The 27,572-nt window shown below is 48.3% G+C and overlaps 14 protein-coding genes across 14 annotated transcripts; 5 read left to right on the top strand and 9 right to left on the bottom strand.

Annotated features, from left to right (window-relative positions):
• The first annotated feature begins 890 nt into the window (after positions 1-890).
• On the top strand, positions 891-3,692 carry F5891DRAFT_3839 (uncharacterized protein). The gene is made up of 5 exons (XM_041371641.1): positions 891-1,421; positions 1,480-1,733; positions 1,783-3,047; positions 3,103-3,210; positions 3,261-3,692. The coding sequence occupies exons 1-5, from the start codon at positions 977-979 to the stop codon at positions 3,490-3,492; spliced, it is 2,304 nt and encodes a 767-aa protein (XP_041233768.1). The 5' UTR covers positions 891-976; the 3' UTR covers positions 3,493-3,692.
• A 1,110-nt stretch (positions 3,693-4,802) lies between these two features.
• F5891DRAFT_991953 (ribulose-5-phosphate 3-epimerase) lies at positions 4,803-5,960 on the bottom strand. The gene is made up of 8 exons (XM_041378158.1): positions 5,786-5,960; positions 5,712-5,724; positions 5,634-5,659; positions 5,502-5,584; positions 5,380-5,440; positions 5,185-5,328; positions 5,003-5,134; positions 4,803-4,955 (listed from the first exon to the last, which is right to left on the bottom strand). The coding sequence occupies exons 1-8, from the start codon at positions 5,889-5,891 to the stop codon at positions 4,843-4,845; spliced, it is 678 nt and encodes a 225-aa protein (XP_041233767.1). The 5' UTR covers positions 5,892-5,960; the 3' UTR covers positions 4,803-4,842.
• Positions 5,961-7,534: 1,574 nt separating this feature from the next.
• Positions 7,535-8,339, bottom strand: F5891DRAFT_991949 (COX6A, subunit VIa of cytochrome c oxidase). Its single transcript, XM_041378157.1, has 5 exons — positions 8,136-8,339; positions 8,055-8,082; positions 7,983-8,005; positions 7,762-7,934; positions 7,535-7,713 (listed from the first exon to the last, which is right to left on the bottom strand). Exons 1-5 carry the CDS (start codon positions 8,260-8,262, stop codon positions 7,687-7,689), a joined length of 378 nt encoding a protein of 125 aa, XP_041233766.1. The 5' UTR covers positions 8,263-8,339; the 3' UTR covers positions 7,535-7,686.
• F5891DRAFT_991944 (26S proteasome regulatory complex non-ATPase subcomplex Rpn2 Psmd1 subunit) lies at positions 8,340-12,261 on the top strand. The gene is made up of 10 exons (XM_041378156.1): positions 8,340-8,560; positions 8,621-8,808; positions 8,872-9,005; positions 9,059-9,436; positions 9,486-9,608; positions 9,659-10,333; positions 10,384-11,049; positions 11,100-11,279; positions 11,338-11,877; positions 11,934-12,261. The coding sequence occupies exons 1-10, from the start codon at positions 8,415-8,417 to the stop codon at positions 11,949-11,951; spliced, it is 3,048 nt and encodes a 1,015-aa protein (XP_041233765.1). The 5' UTR covers positions 8,340-8,414; the 3' UTR covers positions 11,952-12,261.
• A 44-nt stretch (positions 12,262-12,305) lies between these two features.
• Positions 12,306-14,567, top strand: F5891DRAFT_991942 (ARM repeat-containing protein). The gene is made up of 6 exons (XM_041378155.1): positions 12,306-12,435; positions 12,495-12,670; positions 12,722-12,901; positions 12,951-13,271; positions 13,324-14,157; positions 14,206-14,567. The coding sequence occupies exons 1-6, from the start codon at positions 12,402-12,404 to the stop codon at positions 14,254-14,256; spliced, it is 1,596 nt and encodes a 531-aa protein (XP_041233764.1). The 5' UTR covers positions 12,306-12,401; the 3' UTR covers positions 14,257-14,567.
• A 7-nt stretch (positions 14,568-14,574) lies between these two features.
• F5891DRAFT_991939 (like-Sm ribonucleoprotein) lies at positions 14,575-15,342 on the top strand. The gene is made up of 5 exons (XM_041378154.1): positions 14,575-14,631; positions 14,684-14,779; positions 14,838-14,865; positions 14,917-14,989; positions 15,046-15,342. Exons 1-5 carry the CDS (start codon positions 14,607-14,609, stop codon positions 15,082-15,084), a joined length of 261 nt encoding a protein of 86 aa, XP_041233763.1. The 5' UTR covers positions 14,575-14,606; the 3' UTR covers positions 15,085-15,342.
• Positions 15,343-15,389: 47 nt separating this feature from the next.
• On the top strand, positions 15,390-15,734 carry F5891DRAFT_917182 (ribosomal protein S16 domain-containing protein; the record flags this gene model as incomplete). Its single annotated transcript, XM_041373727.1, has 2 exons — positions 15,390-15,629; positions 15,684-15,734. Coding segments are annotated over 2 exons (291 nt in total), but the record flags the coding sequence as incomplete, so codon positions are not given.
• Positions 15,735-15,943: 209 nt separating this feature from the next.
• F5891DRAFT_1124051 (ankyrin repeat-containing domain protein) lies at positions 15,944-16,794 on the bottom strand (the record flags this gene model as incomplete). The annotated part of the gene is made up of 4 exons (XM_041363855.1): positions 15,944-16,021; positions 16,071-16,160; positions 16,210-16,656; positions 16,705-16,794. 4 exons carry the CDS (start codon positions 16,792-16,794, stop codon positions 15,944-15,946), a joined length of 705 nt encoding a protein of 234 aa, XP_041233761.1.
• Positions 16,795-16,804: 10 nt separating this feature from the next.
• On the bottom strand, positions 16,805-18,426 carry F5891DRAFT_991932 (succinyl-CoA-ligase). The gene is made up of 8 exons (XM_041378153.1): positions 18,221-18,426; positions 18,054-18,169; positions 17,879-17,995; positions 17,685-17,828; positions 17,508-17,634; positions 17,114-17,452; positions 16,974-17,062; positions 16,805-16,924 (listed from the first exon to the last, which is right to left on the bottom strand). The coding sequence occupies exons 1-8, from the start codon at positions 18,375-18,377 to the stop codon at positions 16,898-16,900; spliced, it is 1,116 nt and encodes a 371-aa protein (XP_041233760.1). The 5' UTR covers positions 18,378-18,426; the 3' UTR covers positions 16,805-16,897.
• Positions 18,427-18,447: 21 nt separating this feature from the next.
• Positions 18,448-21,933, bottom strand: F5891DRAFT_991930 (armadillo-type protein). Its single transcript, XM_041378152.1, has 9 exons — positions 21,770-21,933; positions 21,605-21,697; positions 21,276-21,554; positions 21,135-21,225; positions 20,074-21,083; positions 19,784-20,018; positions 19,322-19,735; positions 18,811-19,270; positions 18,448-18,754 (listed from the first exon to the last, which is right to left on the bottom strand). The coding sequence occupies exons 1-9, from the start codon at positions 21,926-21,928 to the stop codon at positions 18,643-18,645; spliced, it is 2,853 nt and encodes a 950-aa protein (XP_041233759.1). The 5' UTR covers positions 21,929-21,933; the 3' UTR covers positions 18,448-18,642.
• F5891DRAFT_1133996 (Septin-domain-containing protein) lies at positions 21,906-24,056 on the bottom strand. The gene is made up of 8 exons (XM_041364765.1): positions 23,731-24,056; positions 23,546-23,674; positions 23,415-23,496; positions 23,228-23,362; positions 23,051-23,168; positions 22,633-23,000; positions 22,333-22,579; positions 21,906-22,281 (listed from the first exon to the last, which is right to left on the bottom strand). Exons 1-8 carry the CDS (start codon positions 23,945-23,947, stop codon positions 22,255-22,257), a joined length of 1,323 nt encoding a protein of 440 aa, XP_041233758.1. The 5' UTR covers positions 23,948-24,056; the 3' UTR covers positions 21,906-22,254.
• A 1-nt stretch (position 24,057) lies between these two features.
• Positions 24,058-25,159, bottom strand: F5891DRAFT_991923 (uncharacterized protein). The gene has a single exon (XM_041378151.1). It carries the CDS (start codon positions 24,966-24,968, stop codon positions 24,330-24,332), a length of 639 nt encoding a protein of 212 aa, XP_041233757.1. The 5' UTR covers positions 24,969-25,159; the 3' UTR covers positions 24,058-24,329.
• A 16-nt stretch (positions 25,160-25,175) lies between these two features.
• On the bottom strand, positions 25,176-27,073 carry F5891DRAFT_3383 (carbon-nitrogen hydrolase). Its single transcript, XM_041371408.1, has 6 exons — positions 26,938-27,073; positions 26,434-26,890; positions 25,985-26,377; positions 25,911-25,930; positions 25,495-25,857; positions 25,176-25,444 (listed from the first exon to the last, which is right to left on the bottom strand). The coding sequence occupies exons 2-6, from the start codon at positions 26,574-26,576 to the stop codon at positions 25,413-25,415; spliced, it is 951 nt and encodes a 316-aa protein (XP_041233756.1). The 5' UTR covers positions 26,577-26,890; positions 26,938-27,073; the 3' UTR covers positions 25,176-25,412.
• F5891DRAFT_937003 (mitochondrial ribosomal subunit protein-domain-containing protein) lies at positions 26,699-27,482 on the bottom strand (the record flags this gene model as incomplete). The annotated part of the gene is made up of 3 exons (XM_041374070.1): positions 26,699-26,890; positions 26,938-27,272; positions 27,323-27,482. 3 exons carry the CDS (start codon positions 27,480-27,482, stop codon positions 26,699-26,701), a joined length of 687 nt encoding a protein of 228 aa, XP_041233755.1.
• Positions 27,483-27,572: the final 90 nt, after the last annotated feature.

The raw sequence follows: 27,572 nt of genomic DNA, 5'->3' as shown, positions 1-27,572 counted from the left end.
GAGGCCAATTGAGGGGTTGCAAGGTCACCCAAAATTTTCCAAGTCAATTGGAAGGGACTTGCAATTGTGTCGCAAGCGGCTTACAAGGGGCTGTAAATGTAACTTTTGCAAAAATATGTCCCAATCTGTCCCTAAATGAGGTTGCAATCAGCCTGCAAGTGTCAATTGAGCCTCGCTTGCAAGATTTTCGGGTCCACTTCCAAGCGCTTCAAATGGGCTCGATCAATTGAGGGCTTGCAATGCCTTATAAGGTATGCCAAGCAAAAATAACTTTTTCTGACACATCCTGGCATCTTCCCCCATTACCTATCTGCAGGCCGCTCAATTGAGGGGTTCACTCTTCTAAGACAGCAGCACCAGTGATGCCATATCATCTGTGTTTACTGAGTTCTATGTTGACCATACTGAGCCTTTAGCGGTGTTGGAACAGTACAAGAAGAAAGGTCAGTGGTGCTTGGGTGAGCTCCTTGACGGACATGAATTTCTCGCTGTTTTTCCTATTGCACCTGTGAGCCCAGTTCACAATTATTAGCATACCCTATATATTTGATCGGAGAGTAGAAGTTAAAATACCGCTGTGAATGTAGTGAAAAAATTTTGGCCTAGCATTCTGCAAATGGCTGTAATGTCAAGACTTGGTAAATAAGCTAGAAATAGAAATCTCAGTCTATTGGACTGAGATGCACTGCTGGTCCACAATTGCAGACTATCGAGTCCATGTACTTTGATTGTTTATTAATACTGTGACTGCTGCGCTCGGACTTACTTGATGTCCGGCACAACGACCGGATGAAGTTGGCCCGCTCACTGCATTCTTGAATTTGATATCATGGTAGTTAGCCAAAAAAATTCCCACCCAAATGAGAGATGATAAATTCCCACGGATTGCTACGCTTCTCTGCTTTACATCAATATTCTTAAAAGTGCTCATTTGGCGTCCTCACGAGCGTCGTGGATTCGCCGTTTACTGGACGAAATGGCGTCTTCTAATTATTTTACTCCCCAACGCGGGAATGGCTTTCCAGACAAGAGCCGTTTAACTAACGCTCTTCCAACTTACTCTTCCGCTGTAACCGAGAAAATGCATCGACATTCCCGTTCAATGTCCTGGACAGTCCCAGTATCAGTCCCAATCCCCGGTGTACACTCGCGTCGTCTTCGTTTATTTATGCCAAATCCAAGTCGTGTCCGCCAGATCGGTATTTCGCGTTTTGGACGACGACGAGGGCCTATACTGCTCTGTGTAGTCTTGATTGCTTCCATCATCACAGTATGTTCCTTCGCACGTCGGTTCGGTACGGAGGAAAAACAGTGGACTACGAACTTTGGGGAGTCTTCTACCCTAGTCTTTGGGCGAGATGATTTACAGCGAATTTGGAAATGGGAAATAGATAGCGGCCATTATCCAAGTAATGCAAAGAGTGCGCCTCATCCCTCTTACTGTCGTGATCATACTGTGTTGATCATGAATTTTCTCAGTACCCGAGCAGGTCGGACTCAGTGTACCACCACTCAACCCTGCTCTTCCTCCACGAAAAGTTCCAACGATTCCTTCACGATTCAGGCCTCCTCCAGGCCCTGTAGCTACAACCACGCGTGGAGATGGTCCACGACGCGTTTATCTCGATGTACAAAGCATGCCTCCCAACCTTGCATATCCACCTCGCCCTGTACCGGGCAGTGTCGCTGACCTGGACGTCATTATGGATCATTGTGATTTCTCACAGGGTAAAGTAAGCATTCTGCTTTTTTTTGTTTTTTCACCCACTAATGTTTCCGAAGTATGTACGCGACTGCCTCGAAGTTTTGCGTGTAGGCGCAGGCCTCGACAATGGCAACAGACTCAGGCGGGGCGAAATGGACGAATGGAAATACATCTACATGGAACAAGAAAAGGAGAACTTCACGGATCCCTTCACGGATCCCATCCCTATAGCCAATCCCATTGCTCCACCTCGTCCGTTGGTTTCAGGTGGAGAGACGGATCCTAACGCAGGATTAAGAAAGAAAGTAGGGGTAGACTGGGAGACACAGTTACCTCTCCGTGCTCCTTTGCAGCATACGCCCTATTCAAGTCTTCCGGCACCTTGCAACCCTGAAAACCCCCGTCTCTTCCACATGTTCTGGACTGGCCCATTCACCGACAAGCCATATCTCGCTTTGCTCTCCTTCCTCTTCACACAGAATGTCGGTCTGCATTTGAAGGATGGCGACGCTCTTAATGTTTGCCGCCCCGAGTTCTGGATGTGGATTAACCCGGGTCCTGCAGCATCTGTCCCAAACCCTTCCGCTTTGAGTGACATGTATGAAGGGCTCAAGACCAATCCCTGGGCAGCTCCTTTCTTACACCATCGCTTCAAGGACGTTATCAAATTCAAACTGTGGAATACAACAGACCAACTTGACGGTATCCCAGAACTTAAGGACGAGTGGCGCGAGTTAAGAGAGACTCTCTTCAACTCGGGAGGACACATTGTCAGCGTGCCCGCCGAGAAGTCGCAGTCGAAAAGTACCGAGGTCTTCAGTACCAGTACTATGGAGGATTCGACCAACAGCACCGATGCTGACACTTCTGCAAAGCCTTTACATACTGGTGACAACAAGCCAGATGAAGATGATATGCTCAACCGTACCGGTTCGAAATCTTCGTCTTCATATGATCGTCTCTCAGTTATCCTCTCTGATATGGCACGATTTGTCCTTTGTCATCGCTTCGGTGGTATCTACCTTGATGCGGACACCATCTTCTTGCGGGACTGGGAAGAGCTTTGGGGTTGGGAGGGTGCGTTTGCATATAGGTGGTCGCGGTTGGAGAAGTACAATACTGCCGTTCTGCGCATGAACAAGAACTCTGCTCTTGGATCATTCTTATTCCGCACTGCTCTGAAGAACGGCCTCGACTTCCACCCCATGACGGTATCTCGTTATACCAAGGACGCATACTTGGAGGGCCTTTTGCTACGACTGCCTGACGCCTTGTTTGACTCTGCATGGCTTAACACTGAGTATTACCAACGCGAAAGACCACCTCAGCCATACTTCCAAGAGTACGTATGCGGTTCCGTGTTCTCACGACATAGCTCACTTATTCATTTCTTATAGGTTCTCGGACTTCTTTGACACACCTACACAAGCCAGTGCTGCTCCTCAGGCACTAGGGTTTGAAGGCTTCTTCCAAGGTGCTTTCTCTTATCACTTCCATAACTTTTGGTGAGCAGATTACTCTTCCGTGTGACATACCATGCTCAATCACAATTTAGGTGGAAGCCATTCGATGCATCTCGTAACTGGCCTGACCTAGGCCCCAAGTTTTCAGCTGGCGAGAGGGCTGCTCGTGCAGCGGCGGAACCCGATATCGATCCAGAGGATGCCACTGACCGGGTTGCTGACGATAAACGCGATCTTGATTGGGCTACTGTTCTCAAGAGAACGTTCGAGTCTTACATTCGTGGGGAGAGGCCAAACATGTACGGTGAATGGCTTCAATGGTGATCTTGAATCACTTCCGTCGCGGCTTTCCAACGACCATGATCCCGCAATCTTATAATCAATATTAAACATATTATCTGAAACGACCCCATATCATGAATGCAAAGATTGCATGCTGCAACCTTTGTGATTGTTTGATTCAGACTCTGACATCGGTAGGGCAAGCCATTTGGATACCTAGCCTTCTGATTCGCAGTCCTTTCACTGTCAATACCTTTACCATCTGCCGATCTTTTCACCTCGGACATGTCAAATAGTTTTGCTTACTGCCCTTCTGGTTCGCAGTGCTAGGACCAATCTTAGTCTACTTTAATAACATAAATTGTGCTGCCTCAATGGACATAGATGCGTACTTATTACTCATTACATACCGTGCCATCAATAGTTCCGATGCCTTGAGCATCTACTTCGAGAATCTCGCTTGAACGGTACTGATGGTAGTCTTCAGTGAAGCAATGATGTCCTCTGGATTTGACGCATTGAAAATGGCAGTTCCTGCTAAAATGATGTTGCTACCTGCGGACCAGTCAAAATCGTCTAGGAGATCCTGTGGTAGCACTGACCTGCATCGGCACAGACATCAATTGTTTTGAGTCCAACACCGCCATACCTCGATATCCTTTTCTGGGAGGGCTGCGTCCTGTGCCACGTGAGGCAACCTATCGATATTATGACACTCCAGGGTAAACAGGAGCATGTCCGCTACTGCGCCAATTTCATCCGTGATGGCCGTGTCAGTTACTGCCGCGATGAGACATGTGCTTGCTTTCTCGGGCTGTGTAACCAACATATGGCAATCTAGAAATATTCCCGGGACGCAAGACATCACAGGTGCACCTACATGTACATGAGAATTACTATTCGCAGGGGTCACACTCAACTTCGGCATCCTGTTTTCAGTCAGACCTTACTCGGTTCTATGAGCAAGGCGCCGATTCGGAGCTTGCTGGAGAGTCAGCATCGCACATCACTGAGCGTTCAATGAATGAAGGTCATGGTTGTTGACTGCATTTCGTGGGAAAGCTGGTGAAGTTCACCGACTGAAAATTTGTGTAACAGTTCTCTGGTCGCATACACGATAATACCATACTACGTACGCTCTAATCACATCATCTGAAATCGATAGGGCGATACCTGGCCTTCTGATTCCCAGTCCTTTCACTGTCCATAGTACATACCTTTACTATTTGCCGATCTTTTCACCTCGGACATGTCACGTAGTTTACTTGCTGCCCTTCTGGTTCAGCCGCCGTGACCAATCTTAGTCTACTTTAATAACATAAACTGTGCTACCTCAATGAACATAGACGCATAATACGTATCGTGCGATCAGCAGTTCAGCGATTTCAGCGACTACTTCGAGAATCTCGCTTGAGCGGTATTAACGGTAGTCTTCAGTGAAGTAATGACGTCTTCTGGATTTGGCGCGTTAAAAATAGCAGTTCCTGCTACAATGACGTTGCTGCCTGCGGACCAGTCAAAATCGTATAGGGGATTCTGTGGTAGCACTGACCTGCATCGGCACAGACATCAATTGTCTTGGGCCCAACACCGCCATCGACCTCGATGTCCTTCTCTGGGAAGCGTGCCCGCAGTTCCGCAACCTTCGGTACACACCGCTGGAGGAATTTTTGACCGCCACGTCCTACGCCACGTGAGGCAACCTATCAAATCAAATATGATATTGTGACGCACCAGGGTAAACGGTCATAACCAAGAGCATGTCTGCTACTGCGCCTATTTCATCCGTGATGGCTGTGGATGGTGTGTCCGGAGAAATAGCCACCCCAGCTTTCATGTTTCGCGCATGTATGGCGTTGATAAGCGAAACAGCATCGGCTGCGCAAGGAGCTAAGTCTTCAGGAGAAGATCGAAACCGAGATTACTTACACGTGGCTTCGATATGGAAACAGTACAGCGAGCCTCCTGCGTCTGCGATATCGTCCACCCACTGAAGAGACGCCGATGTTAGTTACTGCCGTGTTAATCGAGTTCATAAGATATGTGCTTACTTTCTCGGGCTGTGCAACCATCATATGGCAGTCCATGAATATGTCCGGGACGCCTTTATGAACGCAAGACAAGACTGGTGCACCTACATGCACGTGAGAACTACTCGCAGACGAGCGCGATAGCGCACTAACCCATTGTGATATTGGGCACAAAGTGGCTGGATTGGGACAGATTGACATCGGATAAGAGTATTGAATCGCATTTCTTACCCGTCCATGACGTCTGCACAAGGTGAGGTGGCGATGAGGACTGTCTCTGAAGCTTCACATATCAGTAGACGTACCCATGTGTAGCCATTCCGCTCCGCCTTTGATCATTCTCTTGCATTCTGCACTGAGTTGCCCGAAGTCAGAGGCCAGGACTGAAGGAGATATGATTGCGCGAGGCATGGCTCTATGTTGGTGGTGGTGGTAGTGTAGGTGGTTGCAAAGGTGAGTGATTAATGCGTGAAAGTCTCCACATGTCCCACATGAAAGCAGTTTTGGTGGTATTCGATCTACAGCACCTTCCTTTTTCGGCGACAATCACACCACCCGTGTAGTACTAGATGCTTTTTCACCCGTACTAGTTCGTTGAACGCCTAGCTGTGGTAGTACAGTTCATTAATATGGTTTTGTCTTCATCCTAGGAATGAATGCTGCACACAGAGGCCCGCACACTTCTACGTAAATGCAAAGGGCCGGCCGCTGTATCGTTCATATCGGAACCCGCGTCTGAGTCTTCGACCACTTCGACTTCACACGCTGCCAGTGACCTCTTATCTTGCAAAAGGCTTGCTGTATCTGCTATCGTTACCCGTTGTCACTGCCAGCGCTGGTACTAAATCTATGGTGCATGTCACTTAGGCACCACCAATTGTGTGCAAAGGCCAGCTCAAAGTTTGTAAACCCAACTCTGGTCATTGAATTATTGTCGTCTAACGGCGACGGAGTAATCGATAGATGTTAGGCTGTCTGCTGACGTTGAACTATATCCTGAGCAGCAACGAGATCTGCCGATAAACAATCCGCTTGGGCAGCTTTATCAACGAGAGAATCACCATCCGCTAGACTGTTGCATCCTAATTCCGAAAGACGGAGCAGAGACATACCAAGGTTTTCTGTCAATGCCCACTCGCAAGATAAAAACTGCCTTTCAAAATGACTGCGCAGAATATCGCGACAATACGCGAACCATCCACAACCTAAGACAACTGTGGCTAGCAGTGTCGCGAGTAAACGGAAAATCGGTGGAGAACTGTTTGTCGCCTTCCGAGTCGACCGCTCGAAAAACGCCGTCTCGAGAACAGTCAAGCGCAGCCGAATCCACGGAAGTGTCTTCTCCGCGCGAGTCCAGACTAAGATTGCAAGGCATAAGGAAATATCCGGCTTGCAATACGAATTCCATTTGAACGGTCGACAAAGACCTACCTAAAGGTATCGGGAATTAATTCAAATTTTAGTGATGCAGATCATAATTGCACCCTCGGATCACTGGTCTTATAGAACACCGACTTACCTCCGCTAGTGTCACGCTGAGCAATGCAGTTCGGAGGCCGCAGCGTCCTACAGTGGAACGCAACGGAACAATGACAGAAGCGATAACTTTCATGTAAGCGTGAAGCTCATTTGCAAAGTAAATATCCACCAACGACAACCTGACATCTGTCTTGAACTCGGCGAAGCTCGTAAATCACGTCTGTCTAAAGTAGCGCTTTCGGCTTCCAAGATGTACCAATGTTGAACAGCATGTTCAACTCCTAAAACGCGCTGTAATCGGGGAAGGCGTACTAGATAGTTGTTTGAAGGAGCACTGAGATCTGAACCTCGCAAAGATGTGCAAGCGCATTATGCTGCAGGCAACAACGAGGAAAAAATATTCATCAGTCACCGCTGTGGCCATCTAGGGGATATCTTGTTTGTATCTTCTGGCAAGCAGACTTTCGAGGACTGCTTGCAAGATTCTGCGATGGTGAAATTTGAGGCTTGCGTGCGGGGTTAAATCATTCCCTGCTTTTAGCTTTCAATCACACTTCATATTGACGACCATGGCAGAAACTTAACCGGCATTTCATTGAAACTATGGAGGCAGATATAATGCCAGAAAATTACGACCTGCGCACCAACTGGAGTGACAGAGGACAGATGCCGCTGAAATTGTCGAATGAGATGAAATGACATCATAGTCTACTGATACGGAACAAAATCATTCCTCCGACAAATCTTTGTTGACCTGTAGATGATTAGTTGAGACGAACACAAGAACAGTTGAACGGCTTACATGCGGGTTAAAGAACAGCGAGTTCATACCCCAAGGGTAAGGCTTGAGACGACGGTTCATGTATTCGTACTGAGGGATGTCGGGGAGGTGACCATCATGTTCTGCCTTTATGTGTTCTACGTGTTCGGCGTGTTCTGCTTCCACATTACGCACCCAAAGGGCGCAGACAATTGCTAAAAAGGGGTAAGCAGGCCAAACAGACAGCTGATGTTAAAACGCACTGGCTGGGACGCAAACATAGAAGCTTCCATAACGTCAGCGGAAATCAACTATGTAGCAGATATTGGGCTGACCTTATTCTGCGCCAAAGCTGGGTAACCTCTGTCAGGTGTATTAAGTACTAATTATATCTGCAAGACAGTGCTTTTGCGAACCTGCAGCATGGGCCCTGACCGCATCACGCTTTGTGAAATAATCACCTGCACCTGCATCGGCAGAGGAAGCACGGGAACCTCTGGGAGCTGCGCGAGCAACAGCACGTACGGCGGTGCGAGCAAACATGAATATGGCGTCGAAATGTTAAATATGCAATGAATATTCGCGTTTGGACGGATGAGGTCGGGAAGGTGAATTAAATCTCCGATTGAAAGACTTGTTCGTGTGCAGCGTGATGAAAGGTGACGCGTCTCATAGTATTCTTTGACTTGAAAGTCATGGTCATTCGTTCCCAATCTTCCGCGGCTGGCGTGCTCGCTCTCCTTCAAGAACCAGACACCGTATTCAAGCAACATGCTCTCAAAGGACTCATTCCCCTGGTTCCTCAGTTTTGGGCAGAAATTTCGGAGCATATTGCACTCATGTATGGGTTGCTATTACTCACTGCGCACTAGTCGATTCTGACCTCGGAATTCATTCTCAGAGAAAGCTTATACGAGTCCGATGATCTTCCAAAGGCTGCTCGCCATAATGCTGCTTTGCTGGCTAGCAAAGTGTATTATTTCTTGGGAGAGTATGACGAAGCCTTGTCCTTTGCCTTGGGCGCAGGGAGCGCGTTCCAGGCTGAGGCTCGCGCACATGGCGCAGGTGAATATGTCGAGACAGTGATATGTGAGTGTCAGACCCCTTGCCCTGGCCCACAAATTAACCTTATGTTGTTCACTCACCTTCAAGCCAATGCAATTGACCGATACGTCACACTACGCACCGAAGAGCCTTCCGGGAGCTCGACGAAGATTGATGCTCGGCTACAAGCTATCATAGAAAGCATTTTTGACTGCTGTATTGAAGAGGGGGAGTACCGCCAGGTAACGTGATCGTTATGAATGCTACCTACTCCGAGCTTACTGTTTGTGGGCAGGCAATTGGCATTGCATTAGAGTCTCATCGTCTCGATGTTGTGAACCGTATATATGACTTGACTCACGATGTCTCCCTTCTCTCGTACACGATGGAAGCTGTTTTAGATACAGGTTTCTCCCTCTCCTACCGTGATCAAGTCCTCAACTTCCTCCTACCTCTCTTCCCTCCTCCAACATCACTGTCAAAATCCCCGCACATTCATGCCCTGGCTCGGCTACTAGTCACCCTTAATCGGCCATCACTCGTCGTTCCACTCCTGACTTCCCTGATTCCAAAGGAAAGGCTTCTTGCATATCAATTCGCATTCGACTTAGTTGAGGGAGGTGCTCGGGAATTCTTGCAGGGGGTGAAGGCCGACTTACCTGAGGGCAAGGAGGTAAGTATTATCATATATATGCGAACGATATGTTAACTTTGTCCCATAGGAAACACAAGACATATACGACAAGCTTCGTAAAATCTTGGATGGGCAAGAGTCTGTCAAACTATACCTGGAATTCTTGAAGCGCAACAATAAAGTAGATATGCTAATTCTGAAGAACACGAAAGTGAGTATTCTCATGGTAGATTCTAAACGTCGTTAATATTCTGTCGCTAGGAAGTTCTCGAAGCTCGGACGTCTATATATCATACTGCGGTTACTCTACAGAACGCCTTTATGCACGCCGGAACGACTTCCGACGTGTTCCTTCGTGAAAACCTTGAATGGCTCGGTTTGGCGTCTAACTGGGCAAAGTTCTCTACGACCGCTGCCCTCGGTGTTATTCACAAGGGCCATTTCGAGGAGGGAATGACCATTCTTGGCCCATACCTCCCCCAAGCTGGGGGCGAAAGCCAGATCCAAGGGGCCGCCTACTCCGAGGGTGGTGCTCTTTATGCTCTTGGTCTGATCAATGCTGGCTGTGGTAGCGGCCAACCCGTTGAGAATTACCTTCGGGAGACCATGAAAACTGCTCAGGGCGAGGTTGTGCAGCATGGTGCCGCTCTCGGCCTTGGTATTTCAGCAATGGGCGGAAGAAGTTCCGATGCATACGATGACTTGAAGGAAACGCTGTTCACCGATTCCGCCGTGGCCGGCGAAGCAGCTGGTTATGCCATGGGTCTCGTGATGCTTGGTTCTGCAGATCAGACCTCCGCGGAGGAGATGTTGACGTATGCTAGAGAGACGCAGCACGAGAAGATCATTCGCGGTCTGGCCATGGGACTGGCGTTCATATTCTATGGTCGCCAAGAGGAGGCCGATTCTACAATCACTTCACTTTTGACCGAAAAGGTAAAAGCCTTACCGTGACTGTCAACGCTCTTATTGAAGTTTTCATCCAGGACCCTATTCTACGTTATGGTGGTGTCTACACTCTCGCACTAGCTTACGCAGGGACGTCAAATAACGACGCAGTCCGGCAGCTACTGCACATTGCAGTCTCTGACACTTCAGATGATGTTCGGAGGGCAGCTGTGACCTCACTCGCCTTCCTCCTATTCAAGAACCCAGGTCAAGTCCCCCGAATTGTTCAACTCCTCAGTGAAAGTTACAACCCCCACGTTCGTTGTGGTGCAACCCTAGCCCTGGGTATCGCATGTGCAGGCACCGGTCTTCAAGATGCCGTTGAGATCCTTGAGCCCATGACTAAGGATGGCGTTGATTTCGTGCGACAGGGTGCCTTCATCGCCCTTGGTATGATCTTGGTCCAACAGTCAGAAGCCTCGTCTCCATCCATGTCCTCAACCCGTGCCCTTTACACTAAAGTGGTGTCTGACAAGCACGAAGATCCTATGGCACGTTTTGGTGCTGCTATTGGGCAAGGTTTGATAGATGCAGGTGGCCGCAACGTTACCATTAGCTTGCAGAGTCGAGCGGGGAGCAAGAACACGAACGCGATCGTTGGTATGACCATGTTCTGCCAGTTCTGGTATTGGTATCCATTAGCACACTGCGCGTGCCTCGCGTTTGAACCAACCGCTATTATTGGCCTGAACGAAGACTTGAAAGTGAGCACCATGCAATGCTTCTCGGCCACTTCCACTTAACCAGAATTCAGGTACCAAAGTTCGAGTTTGTCTCCAATGCCAGACCCAGTCTTTTCGCCTATCCTCCTCCCGCCACACCTCCCAAACGGGAGACCTTCGCTAAAGCGGCTACCGCAGTTCTTTCGACAACTGCTAAGGTCAAAGCGAGAGAAAAGAAAAAAGCAGCTGCTGATGCAGATGCTATGGATACTGTACGTGTGGTTGCGTTTACCACAGGGTATTTTTTTACTTATCTATGTGATATTTCAGGACGAGAAACCCGAGCAAAAGAAGGATGGCGATGTTGAAATGAAAGGTGAAGAGGGTCTTGCCGGCAAGCCTACGGATGGCTCGCCTTCGACCAACGCTCCCGAAGACGTTAAGCCGAAACGGAAATCAGAGCCTTCCTCAGAGAACGTTGCGAACTTCTCCCGTGTTACTCCCACGCAACTCGCCTACATCAGCTTCCCCCCTGAAGGACGGTATCAACCCGTTCGTCCGGTATCATTGAACACAGTCCCACATAAGACTGGTGGCAAAGGGAACCCGAACCCTGGTCTCAGGAAGGCGCCATCCGGTGTTGCATCAGAGCGGTACGCGGGCGGGGGTGGTATTCTCCTGATGGTGGATGAGAGGCCAGACACGGAAGCGGAGTTCATCTCGTTCGAACCTCCTGTCGTGGAACCAGCACCAACTGAGAACGGACATGCACAACCGCAAGCCCTCGTACATCGTGCCAGACCTTCGAGAGATTTCCACATTGCTCTAGATGAGAGTTCGCCGGACGTTGACCCTCCGGAATCATTTGAGGTGAGTAATCGTTAACAATGACTGGGCACGCCAAGAGACTAAATAATATTTACTAGTACCCGTTTGACTCGTAAACTATTATCCACGCTGTATCCTTACTGCAATCGAACATTTCAGTATTTACACATTTGTCGTGCAATATTTTGAGTTAAGTCCGATCGAGGCACGAGAACGACACAACTTTCCGTGAAGTACCACCACCGCTCGCAAGTTTTCTACTGCTCAATTCCACCCTACCGTCACACTCCTGATACCAATTGTTTGTAAAATCAGGTGCTGAGCGCTGAACACTTAATGACTAACAATCTGGGAGACTGATAGAACTAAAAATATGTGGAATGAAAACTTTTGTGACGTGACTCGTTGAGTCACATTGTGTGATGGATATGACAATGTCACACGTGGGCTGATAATGCTTTATCCTTTGTTGTGACGCCTCGAGGGCTTTCAACATCTTGATCTTCTTTCTGGTTCTATCTCTCTCTTCTATCATTTCTTAGATTTTTGCGATCCAGCAATCCGTCATGGAGTCACGTACCATGGAACACCGCAGAGCCAGTATGCTTGCCTCAATTTTTTTTCTTGATATCAGTTACTGAAGACGCGTATTTGATCAGACTATAAGAATAAAGGTGGTTTGAAGCAAGACGATCTTAGGCGTCGCAGAGAGGAGCAGCAGGTTGAGATCAGAAGGCAGAAGCGCGAGGAGAATATCGCGAAAAGGCGTAATTTCCTCCCCTCAGCTTCAGCCGACTCAGATGAAGAAGCGACGACAAGCAGTTGGGAGCCTCCGGTGCATACGATCTCATCCACTTTCATGATTCTATACTGAATGTGCTTGCAGCTTGCAGAAGAAATGATTAGTGGCGTGTTTTCTAATGATCCTGATCGCCAGTTGGATGCAACTACGAAGTTCCGGAAACTGCTGTCAAAGGAGAGGAACCCTCCAATTGAGAAAGTCATCGAGTGTGGCGTTGTACCCCGTTTCGTTGAATTCCTTCGGACTGGTGCTTCCATGTTGCAGGTTCGTTGTTCCGTCCCTCACCATTGAGCCAATGTTAATCGGTCTATAGTTCGAGGCCGCTTGGGCGCTCACAAATATTGCTTCTGGAACTGCTGAGCACACTCAAGTTGTCATCTCCGCTGGAGCTGTACCTGAGTTCATCAACCTCCTGTCATCGCCGGTCCTCGATGTTCGTGAGCAGGCGGTATGGGCCCTCGGGAACATCGCGGGTGACAGCCCACAATGCAGAGATTACGTCCTACAGCAAGGAGCATTGAGGCCACTCCTGACTTTGCTGAGCGAAAATCACAAACTCAGCATGCTCAGGAACGCTACGTGGACCTTGAGTAACTTCTGCAGGGGCAAAAATCCTCAGCCCGACTGGGAACTGGTCTGTGACAAATCATGGCTTGTATGCATAGGATGTTGACGTCTTTCACTAGATCTCTCCCGCGTTGACCGTCTTGACCAAACTCATTTACTCGCTCGATGACGAAATTTTGATTGATGCTTGCTGGGCTATTTCATACCTTTCAGATGGTTCGAACGACAAGATCCAAGCAGTTATCGAATCAGCTGTATGTCGGCGCCTCGTTGATCTACTCATGCACAGTTCAACCTCCGTGCAAACGCCCGCTCTTCGTTCAATCGGCAACATCGTTACTGGAGATGATCTTCAGACTCAGGTCGTTATCGCGTCTGGGGCTTTACCCGCTCTTCTTTCGCTGCTATCTTCTCCAAAAGAGGGTATCAGGAAAGAAGCGTGCTGGACGATCTCCAACATCACCGCTGGGTCACCTCCCCAAATTCAGGCAGTCATCGATGCCAACATCATCCCTCCACTCATCAACATCCTTTCCAATGCCGACTTCAAAACGCGGAAGGAGGCCTGCTGGGCAATTTCGAACGCAACGTCTGGCGGTCTTCATGAACCAGCGCAGATCCGCTATCTCGTCTCGCAAGGTTGTATCAAGCCACTCTGTGACCTGCTCACTATGATGGATAACAAGATCATTCAAGTTGCCCTTGATGGTCTCGATAACATTCTGAAGGTCGGCGAGACGGACAAACAGGCTGGAGGTCCCGGATCTGTCAACCAATATGCTCTATATGTCGAAGAGGCGGGCGGTATGATCACCATCCACAACCTCCAATCACACGACAACCTAGAGATATATAAGAAGGCGTTCAATATCATGGACAAGTACTTCCCAGATGAGGAGGAAGTGGATGCAGCAATTAGCGCACCTAGCCTTGATGCTACTGGTACATTTGCTGTGAGTTCGTTGATATTGTCCTTTTTCATGTCCTAATTATCTGCGCAGTTCCAGGATGTCACTGCTCCTCAAGGAGGCTTTAGCTTTGGCCAGCAGTAAACTGTTGGTCTTGTTGATTCGCCTATCTCTTCCACTGTGTGCTACTGTCACTTATATCTTGCACCAACCATTATCGCTCAACCCCCCATTCTGTTTGCAACCTGTGATCTCTCCTTACCCTTTACGCTTGTGCGGTATGTTACATGTAACGCGTCTAACGGACGCAAATTCCTTTATGACAACAATATATGTCAGAGCACGAGAAAATGATTCAGTGTAGTAGCTGATAATACTTATTATTGGTAACCTGTACTACCCAATGATGTCTGTTATGCGATACATGAAATTTACAACATTGATCTGAATGCTGATGCCAATATGTCTCGCCCGTCTTGCTTTGCGCCACCATCATGGCTTCTCAAATCCTCCCGCTAGGCGAGTACAAAAGACAACAAAATCATGATCAATTTCCTGACAGCCGTCGCAGAGCTGATTGACAGATGCATTGGATCCCGGATATGGGTCATTATGAAGAGTGATCGTGAGTTTACTGGGACGCTGCTTGGCTTCGACGATTTCGTCAGTGAGTCGGCCACCTTTTCCTACACGATAAAGCTGGTATCGAACACGCCTACACGCAGACATGGTGCTAGAGGATGTAACTGAATAGTCAGTGAGACTAGATGATGGCGATTTCCTGTTGCTGACCGTCGTCCTCAGCGAGATTACTCCTCAGGGAAAGAAGAAAACACGACTTGCACAGACGCTTCTCAACGGCAACAATATTTGTATGGTCTGTGAAATTCGTTTACTGAATGTTCGAGTGGGGGCTGACATCGACCTACCCAGTTGATTCCAGGCAGCGAAGGTCCCGAGTCAGACTCCTGACTTATGAAAAGACAATGCTTCGTTCTTGCACTCTCAGCTTAACTTCAAGGGCCGCTTGTAGGGGAAAATTCACTAGCACTGTTGGAGCAGGTACGGTAAACCTCGGTGACACATAGTATTGCCGGACACTACGAGTGTCACATCCTCTCCTCCAAACCGACTATCTATGATGTAGAAATTGTATTGTCTGAATTGTACTGAGGTCACAAAAATAATTGAATTTGTGGCTCGCGCCTAACCAAATAGTAATAAACACGACTCTCGCTCTCTCCCAACTTACAGGCGTACTACTTCAATACTACACCATGCCTGTGCGCCTCAGGATGGCCATGCACGGCCAAAGACACAACCGTATATTTCATTTAGTCGCCATTAATCAGCGCACGAGACGAGACGCAAAGCCTATGGAGCTATTGGGCATCTACGATCCTGCTCTTAAGCTCGGGGACACACACAAGACTGTCAAATGGAGTGTGGACAGAATAAAATATTGGCTGGGTGTCGGAGCACTGCCCAGCAAATCTGTAGTCAAGCTATTGGAACGTGTAAGTCCGCCTTTGTTATTCGTACGCTTGTTGGTGCTAAAGTCAACATTCAAGGGCGGTGTGTTACCGCCGGACTCCAAGTATCACCCGAAGGTTTTGGGTCCAAAATTCGGCACGGAATCGTCAAAAGACAATTCTTCTGAAATGACTTCAGCTACATCGTAGTTCTCGTGGTGTCTTGAGCAAATGCAAATCGACATCGATTTGGGGTGGGTTTGTTCCACCGTCTGTTAAGAGCGAGGAGGCAGTCATATATTACCACTACAGCCTCGCATATGTAGATTGCAGTTATAATTCCATTATCATTCAAACATCTAATTACTCAGGAGGTCATATATTTCTTGATGTCCAGCTACCTGAGCTAGCTCTGCTGCAGTGTAATCGTCGGGATCCTGTCGGATCACAAGGTCAGTATTCGAATTATAAGATTCCATGCCCTACTTTCAACAAAGGATCCCCTCCATTGCTCAGTAATGCTTGGACTACTGACAAGTTCCCTCTGTCACAGGCCAAATGAAGGGCGGTATAATCCTGTCACTGGAACTTTAATGTTGTGTAGAGAGGCAGCGGTGAAACGCACAAATTCATCGCGTGCGTTTACATCAACCGCTGGATTGACAAGCAAGAACGCCATCAACTTCTCTGCGTCTCCTGCGATAGCTAACCCGTGCAGTGTCTGAGCTTCACCCACATCTGGGCCCGGATTGATCAGTAAGCTGACAGATGTTCCCATCCCGCCGCCACCGCTTGAAGATCCCGAGCCAGCAGAGTCATTCCGAACACCTGTATCCGCACCTTCATCCTCCGATCGCTTCCCAGACGCACTGTTGGGAGTAGAATCTGGTTTCCATCCCAATTCTTGAGCGATTGCTCGATACCGCTGTGCCGCGGCGTGGCTATTGTTCACATATGTATCGCTCGCCGCTTTCCACGCGTCCCACTTGGCGCGTCCCGTCATGTCAAATATGTGTGGCCTTGAGCCCTGCGGCTTCGGGGCCACCTTGAGATATTTGAATAGACCATATAGCTATGAACAAGTTAGAGAATAGATAAAAGTCAAGAACACCATATCGACCTCGAGCTTGATGGTTGTGGAAACCTTTGAGAGGGACGGTGCAGATGATAGATAGCTTGCTGCTTCATCTATGGACGGAGTAAATGACATCGATGAACGATTGGTGAACGATTATGTAAGCACACAGCAGATTATTGGCCTAATAAAAATAATAGATTGAACTGTGGTACACTGGTATAGCGGTAATATCTATCTAGACGAGACCTGCTGCCTTCATTGCCTTTCCCGAAAGTCAGCATACCATTGAAAACAATAAAAATTGAACAAACCTTAAGCATCTCAGCACCAATCTTTGCAGGACTGTCCGTCACTATAACACCAGCTCTCTCAAGAGCAGCAACCTTGTCTACTGCAGCGCCTGCGATCCAAAAATTCAGTGAGAGAGTAAAGCGAATCCAATGGTTTATACCTTTGCCGCCAGAAATGATAGCACCAGCATGGCCCATGCGTCTCCCAGGGGGAGCAGTGCGTCCTGCAATGAACCCAACGACAGGTTTGGGGTTCTTACGAGTCTTGTTGTATTTTTCAAGGTAATCGGCAGCCTCCTCTTCCATAGAACCACCTATTTCACCGATGACAACAATACCTTCAGTTGCATCATCTTCCATGAAAACTTTGAGGGCGTCTATGTGCTGAGTACCGGGGAATGGGTCGCCACCAATGCCAATACAGAGTGATTGACCAAGACCAACACCAGTGGTCTGCGCGACAGCTTCGTACGTAAGGGTTCCAGAACGTGAAACGATGCCTGGAATATATCGATGAGGCGGGAGACGAGAAAAAGCCTTTCGATTGGGACATACCGATCTTTCCTGGCATGTGGATGTGACCAGGCTGAATACCCATTTTGCAACCTAGTGGGTTGATTATGCCGGGGCAGTTGGGTCCGACGAGACGAGATTTAGATTGGCTCTTCAAGGCATTCATGACCTAAATATAAAGTTCACCAACTGCTTCAATGTATCGCAAAAATAGTTTACCTTGATTTCATCGGCCTGAGGAATACCCTCTGTTATACAAACAATCAAACCAATCTCGTTCTCGATGGCCTCAATGATGGCATCAGCAGCGGTGGGGGGAGGAACATAAAGGATTGTGGCATCAGGGTTTGTTGCCCGAACAGCCTATTCGATATGATGAGACATTGGCAGAATGATGATGGATTCCTTCATACCTCTTTGACACTACCAAAAACAGGGAGGCCGAGATGCGTTTGGCCTGCTTTTTTGGGGGAAACACCCCCAATCATGTTTGTTCCATATGCTAAAGCCTCTTTCACGTGAAAGGTTCCCTGTTCCGATGATAAATTCTTCGCGCGTTAAAATCCAAGGAGAACGTTGAGAGCTCACCGTCTTTCCAGTAAAACCTTGACAGAGTACTTTAGTGTCTTTGTGAATACGTAGGTTGTGTATCGTGTCGGCGTAACTCTTTCGAGAAGCCGAAACTGAGAACGACCGGCGACCGACTATGAAGACATCAGCTTCCGTTGCTATTGTAAAGTAGATAAAAAACGTACGGTCAGAAGCAAATGATTGACCTGAACGACGAAACATTAGTGGATGTGGTGTTGGAAAGAAACGCAAAGTCTCCCCCGCTGCGTTGTGATATGTGGCAACCCGCCCGCCGTGCCAAAACCTCAAACCCCGGTATTTCCCGATTAAGTACCATGTCATGAGACACTCGCGTTCCTGGTGTACCTGAATCGGACTAAGTCTCGCTTCGCAGCATTCTCTGCCATGTCACTTTTCGTGAGCAACGTTCCCTCGGACGTAGCGCCGAGTGGTGGTAGACACTGGTAACGCATTCACAAACAAATACTAAACAATTTTTTGTCATGTACAAAATTCCTATTACAGTTCTGTAAGTGTGTGCACATCTCTTCCCTTCGTTGAATCTCTCCAGTCCGTGTGAGACGAGAAAGCTTTCCTCACTTGGATCTCACGCTTGGTTCAAGGGAGTTACACGTCTACGATCTCGAGCCTTGCGTGAAGCGCGGTGGAGTGCTAGAATGGAATACTTGACCTTGTCGTATTGGGCGGTGTTCAACGAGCTAACAATCAGGTGACTTCAATACCATAGTCAAAAGGAGTCATAAGGCACACGCACTTGGTCACGTCCAATAAAAACTGCCGCTTCACTTGGTTCGGGGCACTGGATGGAGGAAGCTGCTGCAAAATAGGTGGCAGCCATGCGACCAGCTGCGTAGACCACAGAAGCGCTACGGCGCGGAAGATAGTGACAACGATCGCAGTAGAGTCTTCGGGGAAGTCTCCAACCAGGCCCGAGAGCATGTAGCCGACAAACTCGAATCCCTCCTTTTCCATGACGGCCTTGATGGCTGAAGAGTAAATGGGGAACTTGGGAGGTGGCGATGAGCTAGGAGTAAGACTCTCGTGAGTAAGGATGTCGCGGAAGAGATCTAAGGATGCAAAGACGAGGTCAGAATGAATTAGAGTGAGGGCAGCCATCGTGGCTCTAAATGCCAGCGGGAATGCGCTGGACTGGAAGAAGACGTCTGGGGCCATCCGTATGAGCTGGAGTAAGAGCTGAACATAATCCTCCAATACTTGTTAAACCAAAGTCAGCTTTCGTCAAGATTGGAACGTAAAGGGCTCACCATCAGGAATGTCTCTTGGATCCTTTGATTGTAGGAGGCTAACGACTTTGTTGGTCGCTCTCTCGTATATGTTTTGGAAGGCATTTCGCAACACTGGGTCCGACTCGTGACCAAACCTCCCTACAAATTTCCCTGAAATCCACAAGAAAGACGAGAAACCTGTTGCCTCAAAGGACGTCACCATCCGTGACAAGACAGATGATGCAACCGAAAGAGCGCTCTCGCCAAACAGCGTGATGCCGTGACGAAGTACGCGAGTGACTCTTTCAGAAGTGTCATAGTCGAACGCGAACTTGGATATGAAGGTGTCAAAAATCGACCATGCTTCTTGACAGCTGTTTTGACAGGCGGCGGGTAGCTGGTCTCCAAAGGGTCCTACGACATGCAACATGACTTCCAGATTTTCTAAGCCATCTAAGAGACAGGCGTTAGCCAAATATCAACACGATCCACGAAACTCACATCCGACTTCCTTGAGTTCTTGTTTGGTTACTGCTGTCGTTTTGCTACTTATGGCATGTATTTGAGACAGAATATCAAGCGAGAAGGTTCGCAGGGACTCCGCAGCTTTCTCCATAGACATTGCAGAGATCACGTAAGCGATGGCCTCGTACACTTGTCGCCGATCGTCCTGAGCCAGTTTTGCTCCGGTTGTTGTGAGGAAAGTATGCAACGTAGGAAGGAATTCAATCAAATGCTGCAATTGCGTTAATAAAATAAAATTGAACAACAAAGGTGACACTTGGTCTCACCTGTTTACAATCTTGGCACAAGTACTTCAACGCTTGCCCTGCAGCCGCACTGACTTCGGAGTCAGGGTCTTCAAAGCCTGCCGAGATATACTGTAGTTGATATGCAATGTAGTCCGGGTGACGGTTGATCCATTCGGTGTACCGGGATATGATTAGCAGTGCAGCATAACGAACTCGAGGATGAATCGGAAGGGAGGGAATGAGATCCATTATCTTGGGCACGGCGGTTTCGTCCATCACATCAACTTCAGCACCCATGGAGCGCATAGCGAAGAGAGGGGCCTCAATTTCTTGCCAGGAGATAGACTGTGGGCTGCGAGAGAGCGCCATAGTGATGAGCCCGTAAGCAGAAAGAAGACAGGCATCTGCACCAAGAACTAGGCAACAGTCCTTGAGAGTATCTCCCATCACATGTCTAAACGAACGGAAATTATCCGCCTCTTGGCCCGTTATAGAGGCGAGATCAGGAGGGAAATGCAAATGGCGAATGACGACTGCCATCAACGCCTTGTACGCTTCCCCAAATAGGGGCGAAATTGTTGTTTTCTTGCCGATAGTCTGAGCTAGCCGCATCCAGAAAGGGAAAGTGATGGGCACAATATCGAGGTCAGGGTAGGCTGAGCACTGGCCAATTGCCTCGACGATTGGGTAGAATGTGTCGGTGTGCTGAAGAATAAGTAGCCGGTACGTTTCACCCGCTTCTGCAAAAATCTTTGCGTAGCCTCGAATCTTTTCCGGATCATCCTTTTTATCTTCCAGTTGAGACTTGAGGGCAATGACTCGAGGGACGATGAGTTCAATCACAGGCATATTGTCGTCAATTTCTTGCGTCTCGTGTATCATTTCACAGACGACGTCGACTGCCGAGTCAAAGAGTTCCTCCGAGGCTAGGGCCTCGAATGCAAATGCAAGCAAAGGAGATTTCCCAAAAGCGGGCATGTCGATTTCTCCTGCGACTAACCAGCTACGAAGGCAATCAAAGATTTGGCTTTGAACCGCGTGTGTGACACCTGCAGAATTTTGTAACCAATGCCTTTTCGCAATCAAATCAATAGACCGACCAGTTGCCTGCAAATACATGGACAGCAGCTCTAATACCTGCTCAGAGTTGTCTGAAAGGAGTTTTGTAGACCTTTCGCGATATTCATCGTCCTGTTGGGGTCATGAAAACCTCCTAAATCTACCAATTATGCGCCACTCACAGTCACAGGTATCCTTGTGTTACCCGATACTTCTTCCGGAAGGATGGTCAGAAATTGGAGTAAAACAGGAACTGTTACAGGGTTCGCTCCGAATGTCTCGACGATACTCTGTAGAGCATTGTCCCAAGCCGGGAGTTGCAGGGCAAGCCCTGAAAGCGCTAAACATAACTGTGTGATGATAGTCTTCGGACCGCTTTGATATCTCTCCAGCGCAGTGACAAGAGTGTCCCTGAGGGGAAGGAGATTCGATGGATCTACTTGATGAAGATCATAAGTAACCTGTCGGGGAGATTTCAGTAGCGCACAGAAATGAATCACGATTGACTAACTTTTGACCTGAAAGTCTGTGCAGCGAATAGCTTGGCCGCTGGGGGTGCATCAGGAGATAGCAGGAGGACGTTACATGTCGACCATGCTTCGGGCTAGGACAGGGCGGATGGACGAAGTCAGATGACCGGATTGGAAGATCGGGCGAAGGGCGAAAGTGCATTTACAGAGTGTTGGAAATCCTGCAGCCAGGAATTCGCGTTCTCCAAAGAAGTCTTGTCAGGTGCACGAGTGAACACGTTTAATGCGGACAATAGTGCTTGAATGTTAGCGGACTGGTTATCAGCCATGATTGAGCTTCGTCGTGGTTCGTGATCAAATCTCATTAAGCTGTGACAACTCAAGATTATCTGTTTATCAGTATTGACATAGTGGCAACACTGGGTATCTGCGCGCAGTCATCGCAAAAATAAAAATCCAATCGTCTCCTCGACGTCTTTCAACATCCAGAAACTCTGCATAAGAAGTTGCTCATAGTACTAAAAGGGTAGAGGGTAGCCAAAACTGGATATCAATCCAAAAGAGAGTGTAAAATGTTCGAGCGCGAGGTAATGAGTGAAACGCCAAGGCAATGTACGATAGCAAGAATACTAAATGGCAAGCTAGAAGAGGCGAAGAGAGAACAAGAAAGAAGTACCGAGACGAAGAGAATCTACCGCAAGAAGCGACGGTTTTTGGTCTATATGAACGTTAGTTAGTAAGTACTCCAGGGCTGGATTATTGGGCTTACAGTGTTCTTCTCTGGGGTCAGCGGTCGACCGCTCTCGATTCTTCGCTTCTTGTCTTCCAAATCTGCGCGCTGCTTGTCGAGAGCGTCCTTCATTTCCTTGTGTCGGGCATAAAGTTCCTCTTCGGACTGCTTCAGCTTCGACTCCTTCTCCTGGACCTTCTGCTGGAACACCATCTTCATCTCAGCCTCCATCTTGGAAAGCTTGGCCTCATGCAGGATGCGTTCCTCCTGGATCTTGGCAGAAGGACTTCGACGAGATGTCAATCAACTTTCTCCACGAACAGCAAAGCTAGCACTTACTTGATCTCCCTGAAGACACTAGAATCCTGGGCGACACCCATGCTAAGAAGTTTCTCACTTCGCCAGTTTTCATATAACACATCATTTGTACGCTCTCTAAGCTCCTCCATGTAGGTCCGGACGAGCATCTGGCGAAGCTTAACAAAGTCACAGTGTTCCTCATTGTCAACTTCGATGACACCCCAAGGGTATGCACGTCCGCGGACTTGACGACCATCTTTGGTGTCCACGACATTGTCCGAACCAACGACTGCAAAAGGAATTTTGCTAGCAATTTCCTCGGCCTCAGCAAGGGTTTCCTCATCCTCGTTCTCATAGCTGGGTGCCTGGAAGATGTGAATATTGTGGTGAGCAATATCTGCAAGGATCTGCATGAAAGGTCAGGCAACAAGTAATGCGGCACAGACAGACGATTTACCCTGGCTTTGAAGGCAACAATTTCCTCGTCCGTCAGCGTGTCAGCTTTTGCGATGACAGGAATTAGGTTAACTCGGGTGTGCAGGCGACGCATAAATTCAATATCGAGTTGTTTCAGCCTGTGCAAAGAGGGAACGTGTCAGACAGAAGTACAACAAAAGACAACAAAACTGCTCACGAGTGACCTGTGGGCTGGATGAAGTAAAGACAAGCGTGAACACGGTTGTCGACGATCTTCTGCCGATTTACACGGTTCTCCTGCTCTAGATATGAGTCGAAGCGCGACTCAATGTCTTCTACAATCGGCCTCCAGCTAACATTACGTATAGGTAGGATATTCTTGATATGGCCAAATTTTTACATACCTGTCGTCATTGTTGACAAAATCGCCAAAACCGGGAGTATCAACGACGGTGAGATGAAGACGAACGCCGTTCTCCTCAATATCTAAGTGAGAGTGTTAATGGCACCTCACGTGCTGTCATATGACACTGACCTGCACCAATGCTTTCAATAGCAACCGTTTTGGGTCGTTCAGCCGAAGGAGGAAGGGGCTCCTTGGGAGGGTATAGAGGCGTGTTGAAGAGAGTGTTGATCAGCGTAGACTTGCCCAAACCCGACTCGCCTAGAGAATGATGAATATTTGAGGGTATGTTACTAAGTTGGCATAAAACAACGAACCGACGACCATTGTAGTGAACTGGAAACCTTTCCGGACGCTCTTCCTGTGCACTTGGTTTGGAAGGTTGGCGAAGCCGACGTAGCCCATAAGCTTTTTGCGAATGACAGGTGAGATACCAGCGTTGTTAGATTGGGCCAACAACGGACTGGAACCGTTCGCGTAGCCATTTGGAGAGGGCGAGTGGTCACCGGCGCGAGAGGTGTAGGAGTCAGTCATCTGGACGCTGCTGTCAGTGATGAAGGGCTTAAGATGACTAGCAATAAGGTCCAAAATTTACTTTCGGTTGACTGCAAACGAGGAGAGAAAGATGAAGCAAACACTCTTCTTGTCTACAAATGTGTTGCATTTGTTTGGCTTCAGTGGCGCGCTAAATCCGCTTTTCGGTAAGCGAATAACTCAATCCCGTAGCGAGCAATATCGACCGGGCGGAGCGGGCTAGCCGTTCATAAAGGGAGATGGTACGTAAATGATAGTGCACTGCAGCTGCAGGATATACATATTGCCACAACTAACTACAGAAAATATTATCAAACATATGAGTGATTACCGTATTGATTATGATTATTCAACAGTTCTTCCCTAAAGCCGCATCATAGCTTCACTGCTCTCTGATGTACATGTCAAACATCGTCTCCCAGTCGCACTCCCCCGAGTTAAATTGCGGCACGTTCCAGCGAGACGGGGAATACTCCATGTCCGAGGGTGTGAACTTTTCACTGCTTCCTGGCCAGTCCAGATCAGACTCGGAGATGCCCATCCAAGGAGACTTGTCCTGCGCCTGCCAGTAGCAGCTCGGTGTAAATTCACCTCCGGCTTCTACCAAGAAACGTTGGTTCTTCTCTGAATGTTCTTCCTCGGTTTCCATCCGTTTTAAAATATTCAGAGTCAATGCTTTCTCTTCAAAGGATGCACCAGGGTGGTATGAGGGAGCGGTTGGCTTCATCAACCTCTTCCGTGGGCTGCTTTTCTTGGGTGCCGAGTGTGTAATGGGGCAGGCTCGTGGATCATAGATCGTTCTACCTCGAATCGCCAAGGCAATTCTGTCCTCGCGTGCCTTGCGTTTGCTAGGGCTAGCTGCCTGCTTTCGGTGGCCAGCAAAGTCCTGCACATTAAAATTGCGGCTTGGTCTCCGCAATAAAGAGCTTGAGGATGCTCTCGCCGGACTCGCCTGCAAGTGACGCGACAGAATAGATTGCATAAGCGCAGTGCGTGCATCAGGAGTTTGCGAGTTAGACATTATGGAGTGTATAGTAAGTAGTGCGAGGGTTTTTTGGCTGAAGAGTCTGGTCAACTTTGGGCCTGCCGCACCTTAGTGACTTCAAGTGATGAGGGGAGTTGTATGTGTTGCTAGCTCTTATATCATGGTAGTTGTGGAAGTTTTCAAATGGATTTTTATGCATCACTTTGTGCGTGCTGTGAGAGTACGAGAAAGAGGATGTCGCTTTGATCTTTGTCCTTGTCGGCCGCATTAGTACCGAGCGAGCCACATGCATGTCGTACTACAAAGCATAATTAATTGGGAAAGATAGGACCTGCAGTGTCCAACATTCAATATCAGTGGAACCTGTTAGAAGTGGATGTTTATTGTACAGATCAACTTGAGAAGACACGATATTGACAGTGGAGATGATAATAAGAGATCATCGTCACACTTTCTTGAACATGGGCCCCCTTGCCAAAATCAAGGCGAGATGTTTGCCTTGAGCTGAAAGACTAAGCACAGACCATGAGTCGTATCTCAAGTCAAAATGAAGTCGTCGTACCATCTGGACGTGAATAGTGTCCCACAGCATCAAGATCAAACTTTCCTCGGACAATATCATCAAGGTCAAGATCTGCAGTCAGGATGTCCTCGGGCTTCCTGGTGGGACCAGCGAGTACTTTTCCCAGAGGGCTGACTATCAAGCTGCCACCGTTGATCATGACATTGTCAGGATTGCGATTGCTGGTATCTGCAACGGGATGGTCCGGAGGATAGTCTTTCTCGGTCGCGAATTGACACGCAGAAAGCACGAAACAACGTCCTTCGAATGCGATGTGTCGCATAGAGCTTTCCCAAGTCTCACGCGCATCAACCGTTGGGACGCAATAGATCTGCGTCCCGAGAGAGTAATAATAGGTTCGGACTGGAGGAAACACACTGTTTGAGAGGTTTACTCAGATCAGTCTCAAGACTCACGCAAAGGCATATAATTCTCCCTGGTACAACTCGGTTATGATCTCTAGGCGAGGGCGATCAGGTTTCACACTCACCAACATATGGTAGCGGATATCTTCGTCTCGACGGTGCGCGTTGGCTCGACGGAGGATTGGAACTTCTTTGCTACGACGGGAAGAGTGCTTCCATCGCCCTGCCCCCAGATTAAACGTTCACATGCTGTTGGCAGTAGTTTTCGATGCTTTGCCACTAGGCCCTCAACAGGGTCGACGAATATGGCGGTACAGTAGAGTGTCCCGACATCACGCTCGATAACCCCCATGACCACAAAAACCCCTGTCGCCTTGCTCACTTCTGCGATACGATCTGTCGCTGGCGAAGGAATCTCAACAGCCGCGTTATGATACTTGATAAACTCGTCCCTGCCCTCTGAAGTTCTCTCTCCTACGAAGCATGAGAAGGTTGACCATTTTGGATAGCCCCCGATGCTGAGCAAGAGTTACATGCCATAGGTAAGACGACATGCGGACCAAGGTGGACTCACAAGCCTTCGGGAAATACAACGAGCTGCGATCCATCGCGCTCTTTTGCAAGTCTAGTCAACTTCTCAAATTTGTCCAATGTCTCTGATAGATTGAAACGGGCAGTGCAGGTTTGAATCACAGACGCACGAATTGTATTCGCCATGAGGAAGATAGGGAGAAACGCATGCGGGCTTGTTCATCGATGGAGCTTATAACATAATTCGCCGTACACTCGTGATCATGATATCGGACCGATTAACAGCGGCCGTCCAGAGATACAGTCTATTATTGAGATGGAAGTATAGAAGATATCACATTTTCTTGGCGTTTTGGAAGCCATTCCGTGGGGAAGTCTTTGAGGCTTGGACGCAATCCACCTCTGCCTCGAACATGATCACCCTTCTTCGATTTCCGCACTTTAGAATCGAGATGTCGGGTATCCAGTGGTAGCCGTTGATATGGTGCCTCGCCCTCAGCCTATCAATTATGAGTATGGATGATAGCCGACGTCAAACTCGACCTACATTTGCTTCGAGAACCAGCTTATCAAGCGTATCGCTGATCCATTTTAAATTCATGCTGGCTCGCGGAAAATCCTCACACGCGATTTTGATAAAACCATGCTTGGCCGCATCCTCATCCGCTGAAATACCAGAGTCTCTTGGGGGCTCTGGCATCCACCGCACGCCTGCGAGGAGTTTCGCTCTGTGAAAAGCTACTTCGTTCCGCAGGGGAAGATGTGCGACCGGAACGACAACACTCCGCTTAGCTGTCAACGGATGTTGTTCTCCAGCAAAATCAACGGACCGTATGACGAGGGGTGTAGCGGTAGTTGGAGGGACGAATGATTTGCGGAACGCTAAAATGCGAATGAGTGGACGTCTTTAATTAGGGTCAATCATGGCTGACCTACGAGTTTTGGAATCTCGTGCTCAATTAGTCGCATGTAGTATAATGTCTGCCGCTGCTGACGGTGTAATAGGTATCCGGCCACTGGTACATCTAATCCCCCATCTGGCTGAAAGTGCTGAAGTATTTCTTCGTCATCCGCTTTCGATGCCTTGGACATCTTTTTCCGCATGGACACTTGTGTAGTGGCATGAAATTGCCTGGCGACCATCATTGAAGGCAGACCGCGTCGACATGGCGGAAGTAACCA

Source organism: Suillus fuscotomentosus (genome assembly GCF_016647785.1).
Source record: "Suillus fuscotomentosus strain FC203 chromosome Unknown F5891scaffold_1, whole genome shotgun sequence".
Taxonomy (NCBI): Eukaryota; Fungi; Basidiomycota; class Agaricomycetes; order Boletales; family Suillaceae; genus Suillus; species Suillus fuscotomentosus.
The sequence above is the reverse complement of the archived record's forward strand: the minus strand, read 5'-3'. Positions and strand labels throughout refer to the sequence as shown.

Excerpts from the sequence above, each read along its gene's own strand:
- F5891DRAFT_991949 (XM_041378157.1), bottom strand. The coding sequence starts at position 8,262 with ATGTTTGCTCGCACCGCCGTACGTGCTGTTGCTCGCGCAGCTCCCAGA. Across the intron at positions 8,006-8,054 it reads CAGCTTTGGCGCAGAATAAG|CTTCTATGTTTGCGTCCCAG; the intron begins GTCAGCCCAATA and ends ACGTTATGGAAG. Across the intron at positions 7,714-7,761 it reads CGCTGTTCTTTAACCCGCAT|GTCAACAAAGATTTGTCGGA; the intron begins GTAAGCCGTTCA and ends AATCATCTACAG.
- F5891DRAFT_991939 (XM_041378154.1), top strand. The coding sequence starts at position 14,607 with ATGGCTTCTCAAATCCTCCCGCTAG. Across the intron at positions 14,632-14,683 it reads TTCTCAAATCCTCCCGCTAG|AGCTGATTGACAGATGCATT; the intron begins GCGAGTACAAAA and ends CAGCCGTCGCAG. Across the intron at positions 14,990-15,045 it reads ACGGCAACAATATTTGTATG|TTGATTCCAGGCAGCGAAGG; the intron begins GTCTGTGAAATT and ends CGACCTACCCAG.
- F5891DRAFT_1133996 (XM_041364765.1), bottom strand. The coding sequence starts at position 23,947 with ATGACTGACTCCTACACCTCTCGCGCCGGTGACCACTCGCCCTCTCCA. Across the intron at positions 23,001-23,050 it reads TTGTTGCCTTCAAAGCCAGG|ATCCTTGCAGATATTGCTCA; the intron begins GTAAATCGTCTG and ends CCTTTCATGCAG. Across the intron at positions 22,282-22,332 it reads TGACCCCAGAGAAGAACACT|ACCAAAAACCGTCGCTTCTT; the intron begins GTAAGCCCAATA and ends ACGTTCATATAG.
- F5891DRAFT_991953 (XM_041378158.1), bottom strand. The coding sequence starts at position 5,891 with ATGCCTCGCGCAATCATATCTCCTTCAGTCCTGGCCTCTGACTTCGGG. Across the intron at positions 5,441-5,501 it reads TGGTTGCACAGCCCGAGAAA|TGGGTGGACGATATCGCAGA; the intron begins GTAAGCACATAT and ends GCGTCTCTTCAG. Across the intron at positions 5,135-5,184 it reads GGTTATGACCGTTTACCCTG|GACGTGGCGGTCAAAAATTC; the intron begins GTGCGTCACAAT and ends CACGTGGCGTAG.
- F5891DRAFT_991930 (XM_041378152.1), bottom strand. The coding sequence starts at position 21,928 with ATGAGATTTGATCACGAACCACGACGAAGCTCAATCATGGCTGATAAC. Across the intron at positions 21,698-21,769 it reads TGCAGGATTTCCAACACTCT|CCCGAAGCATGGTCGACATG; the intron begins GTAAATGCACTT and ends GCCCTGTCCTAG. Across the intron at positions 21,226-21,275 it reads ACACAAGGATACCTGTGACT|GACGATGAATATCGCGAAAG; the intron begins GTGAGTGGCGCA and ends TGACCCCAACAG.
- F5891DRAFT_991923 (XM_041378151.1), bottom strand. The coding sequence starts at position 24,968 with ATGTCTAACTCGCAAACTCCTGATGCACGCACTGCGCTTATGCAATCT.
- F5891DRAFT_991944 (XM_041378156.1), top strand. The coding sequence starts at position 8,415 with ATGGTCATTCGTTCCCAATCTTCCGCGGCTGGCGTGCTCGCTCTCCTT. Across the intron at positions 8,561-8,620 it reads TCGGAGCATATTGCACTCAT|AGAAAGCTTATACGAGTCCG; the intron begins GTATGGGTTGCT and ends ATTCATTCTCAG. Across the intron at positions 9,609-9,658 it reads TAATTCTGAAGAACACGAAA|GAAGTTCTCGAAGCTCGGAC; the intron begins GTGAGTATTCTC and ends TTCTGTCGCTAG.
- F5891DRAFT_991942 (XM_041378155.1), top strand. The coding sequence starts at position 12,402 with ATGGAGTCACGTACCATGGAACACCGCAGAGCCA. Across the intron at positions 12,436-12,494 it reads CATGGAACACCGCAGAGCCA|ACTATAAGAATAAAGGTGGT; the intron begins GTATGCTTGCCT and ends GTATTTGATCAG. Across the intron at positions 13,272-13,323 it reads CTCAGCCCGACTGGGAACTG|ATCTCTCCCGCGTTGACCGT; the intron begins GTCTGTGACAAA and ends GTCTTTCACTAG.
- F5891DRAFT_3383 (XM_041371408.1), bottom strand. The coding sequence starts at position 26,576 with ATGGCGAATACAATTCGTGCGTCTGTGATTCAAACCTGCACTGCCCGT. Across the intron at positions 25,931-25,984 it reads ATATCCGCTACCATATGTTG|GGAGAATTATATGCCTTTGC; the intron begins GTGAGTGTGAAA and ends GAGTTGTACCAG. Across the intron at positions 25,445-25,494 it reads ACACTATTCACGTCCAGATG|TCTTTCAGCTCAAGGCAAAC; the intron begins GTACGACGACTT and ends GTCTGTGCTTAG.
- F5891DRAFT_991932 (XM_041378153.1), bottom strand. The coding sequence starts at position 18,377 with ATGACATGGTACTTAATCGGGAAATACCGGGGTTTGAGGTTTTGGCAC. Across the intron at positions 18,170-18,220 it reads TCAATCATTTGCTTCTGACC|TCGGTCGCCGGTCGTTCTCA; the intron begins GTACGTTTTTTA and ends ATGTCTTCATAG. Across the intron at positions 17,063-17,113 it reads TATCATTTCTGGCGGCAAAG|GCGCTGCAGTAGACAAGGTT; the intron begins GTATAAACCATT and ends TTTGGATCGCAG.
- F5891DRAFT_3839 (XM_041371641.1), top strand. The coding sequence starts at position 977 with ATGGCGTCTTCTAATTATTTTACTCCCCAACGCGGGAATGGCTTTCCA. Across the intron at positions 1,734-1,782 it reads GTGATTTCTCACAGGGTAAA|TATGTACGCGACTGCCTCGA; the intron begins GTAAGCATTCTG and ends ATGTTTCCGAAG. Across the intron at positions 3,211-3,260 it reads TATCACTTCCATAACTTTTG|GTGGAAGCCATTCGATGCAT; the intron begins GTGAGCAGATTA and ends ATCACAATTTAG.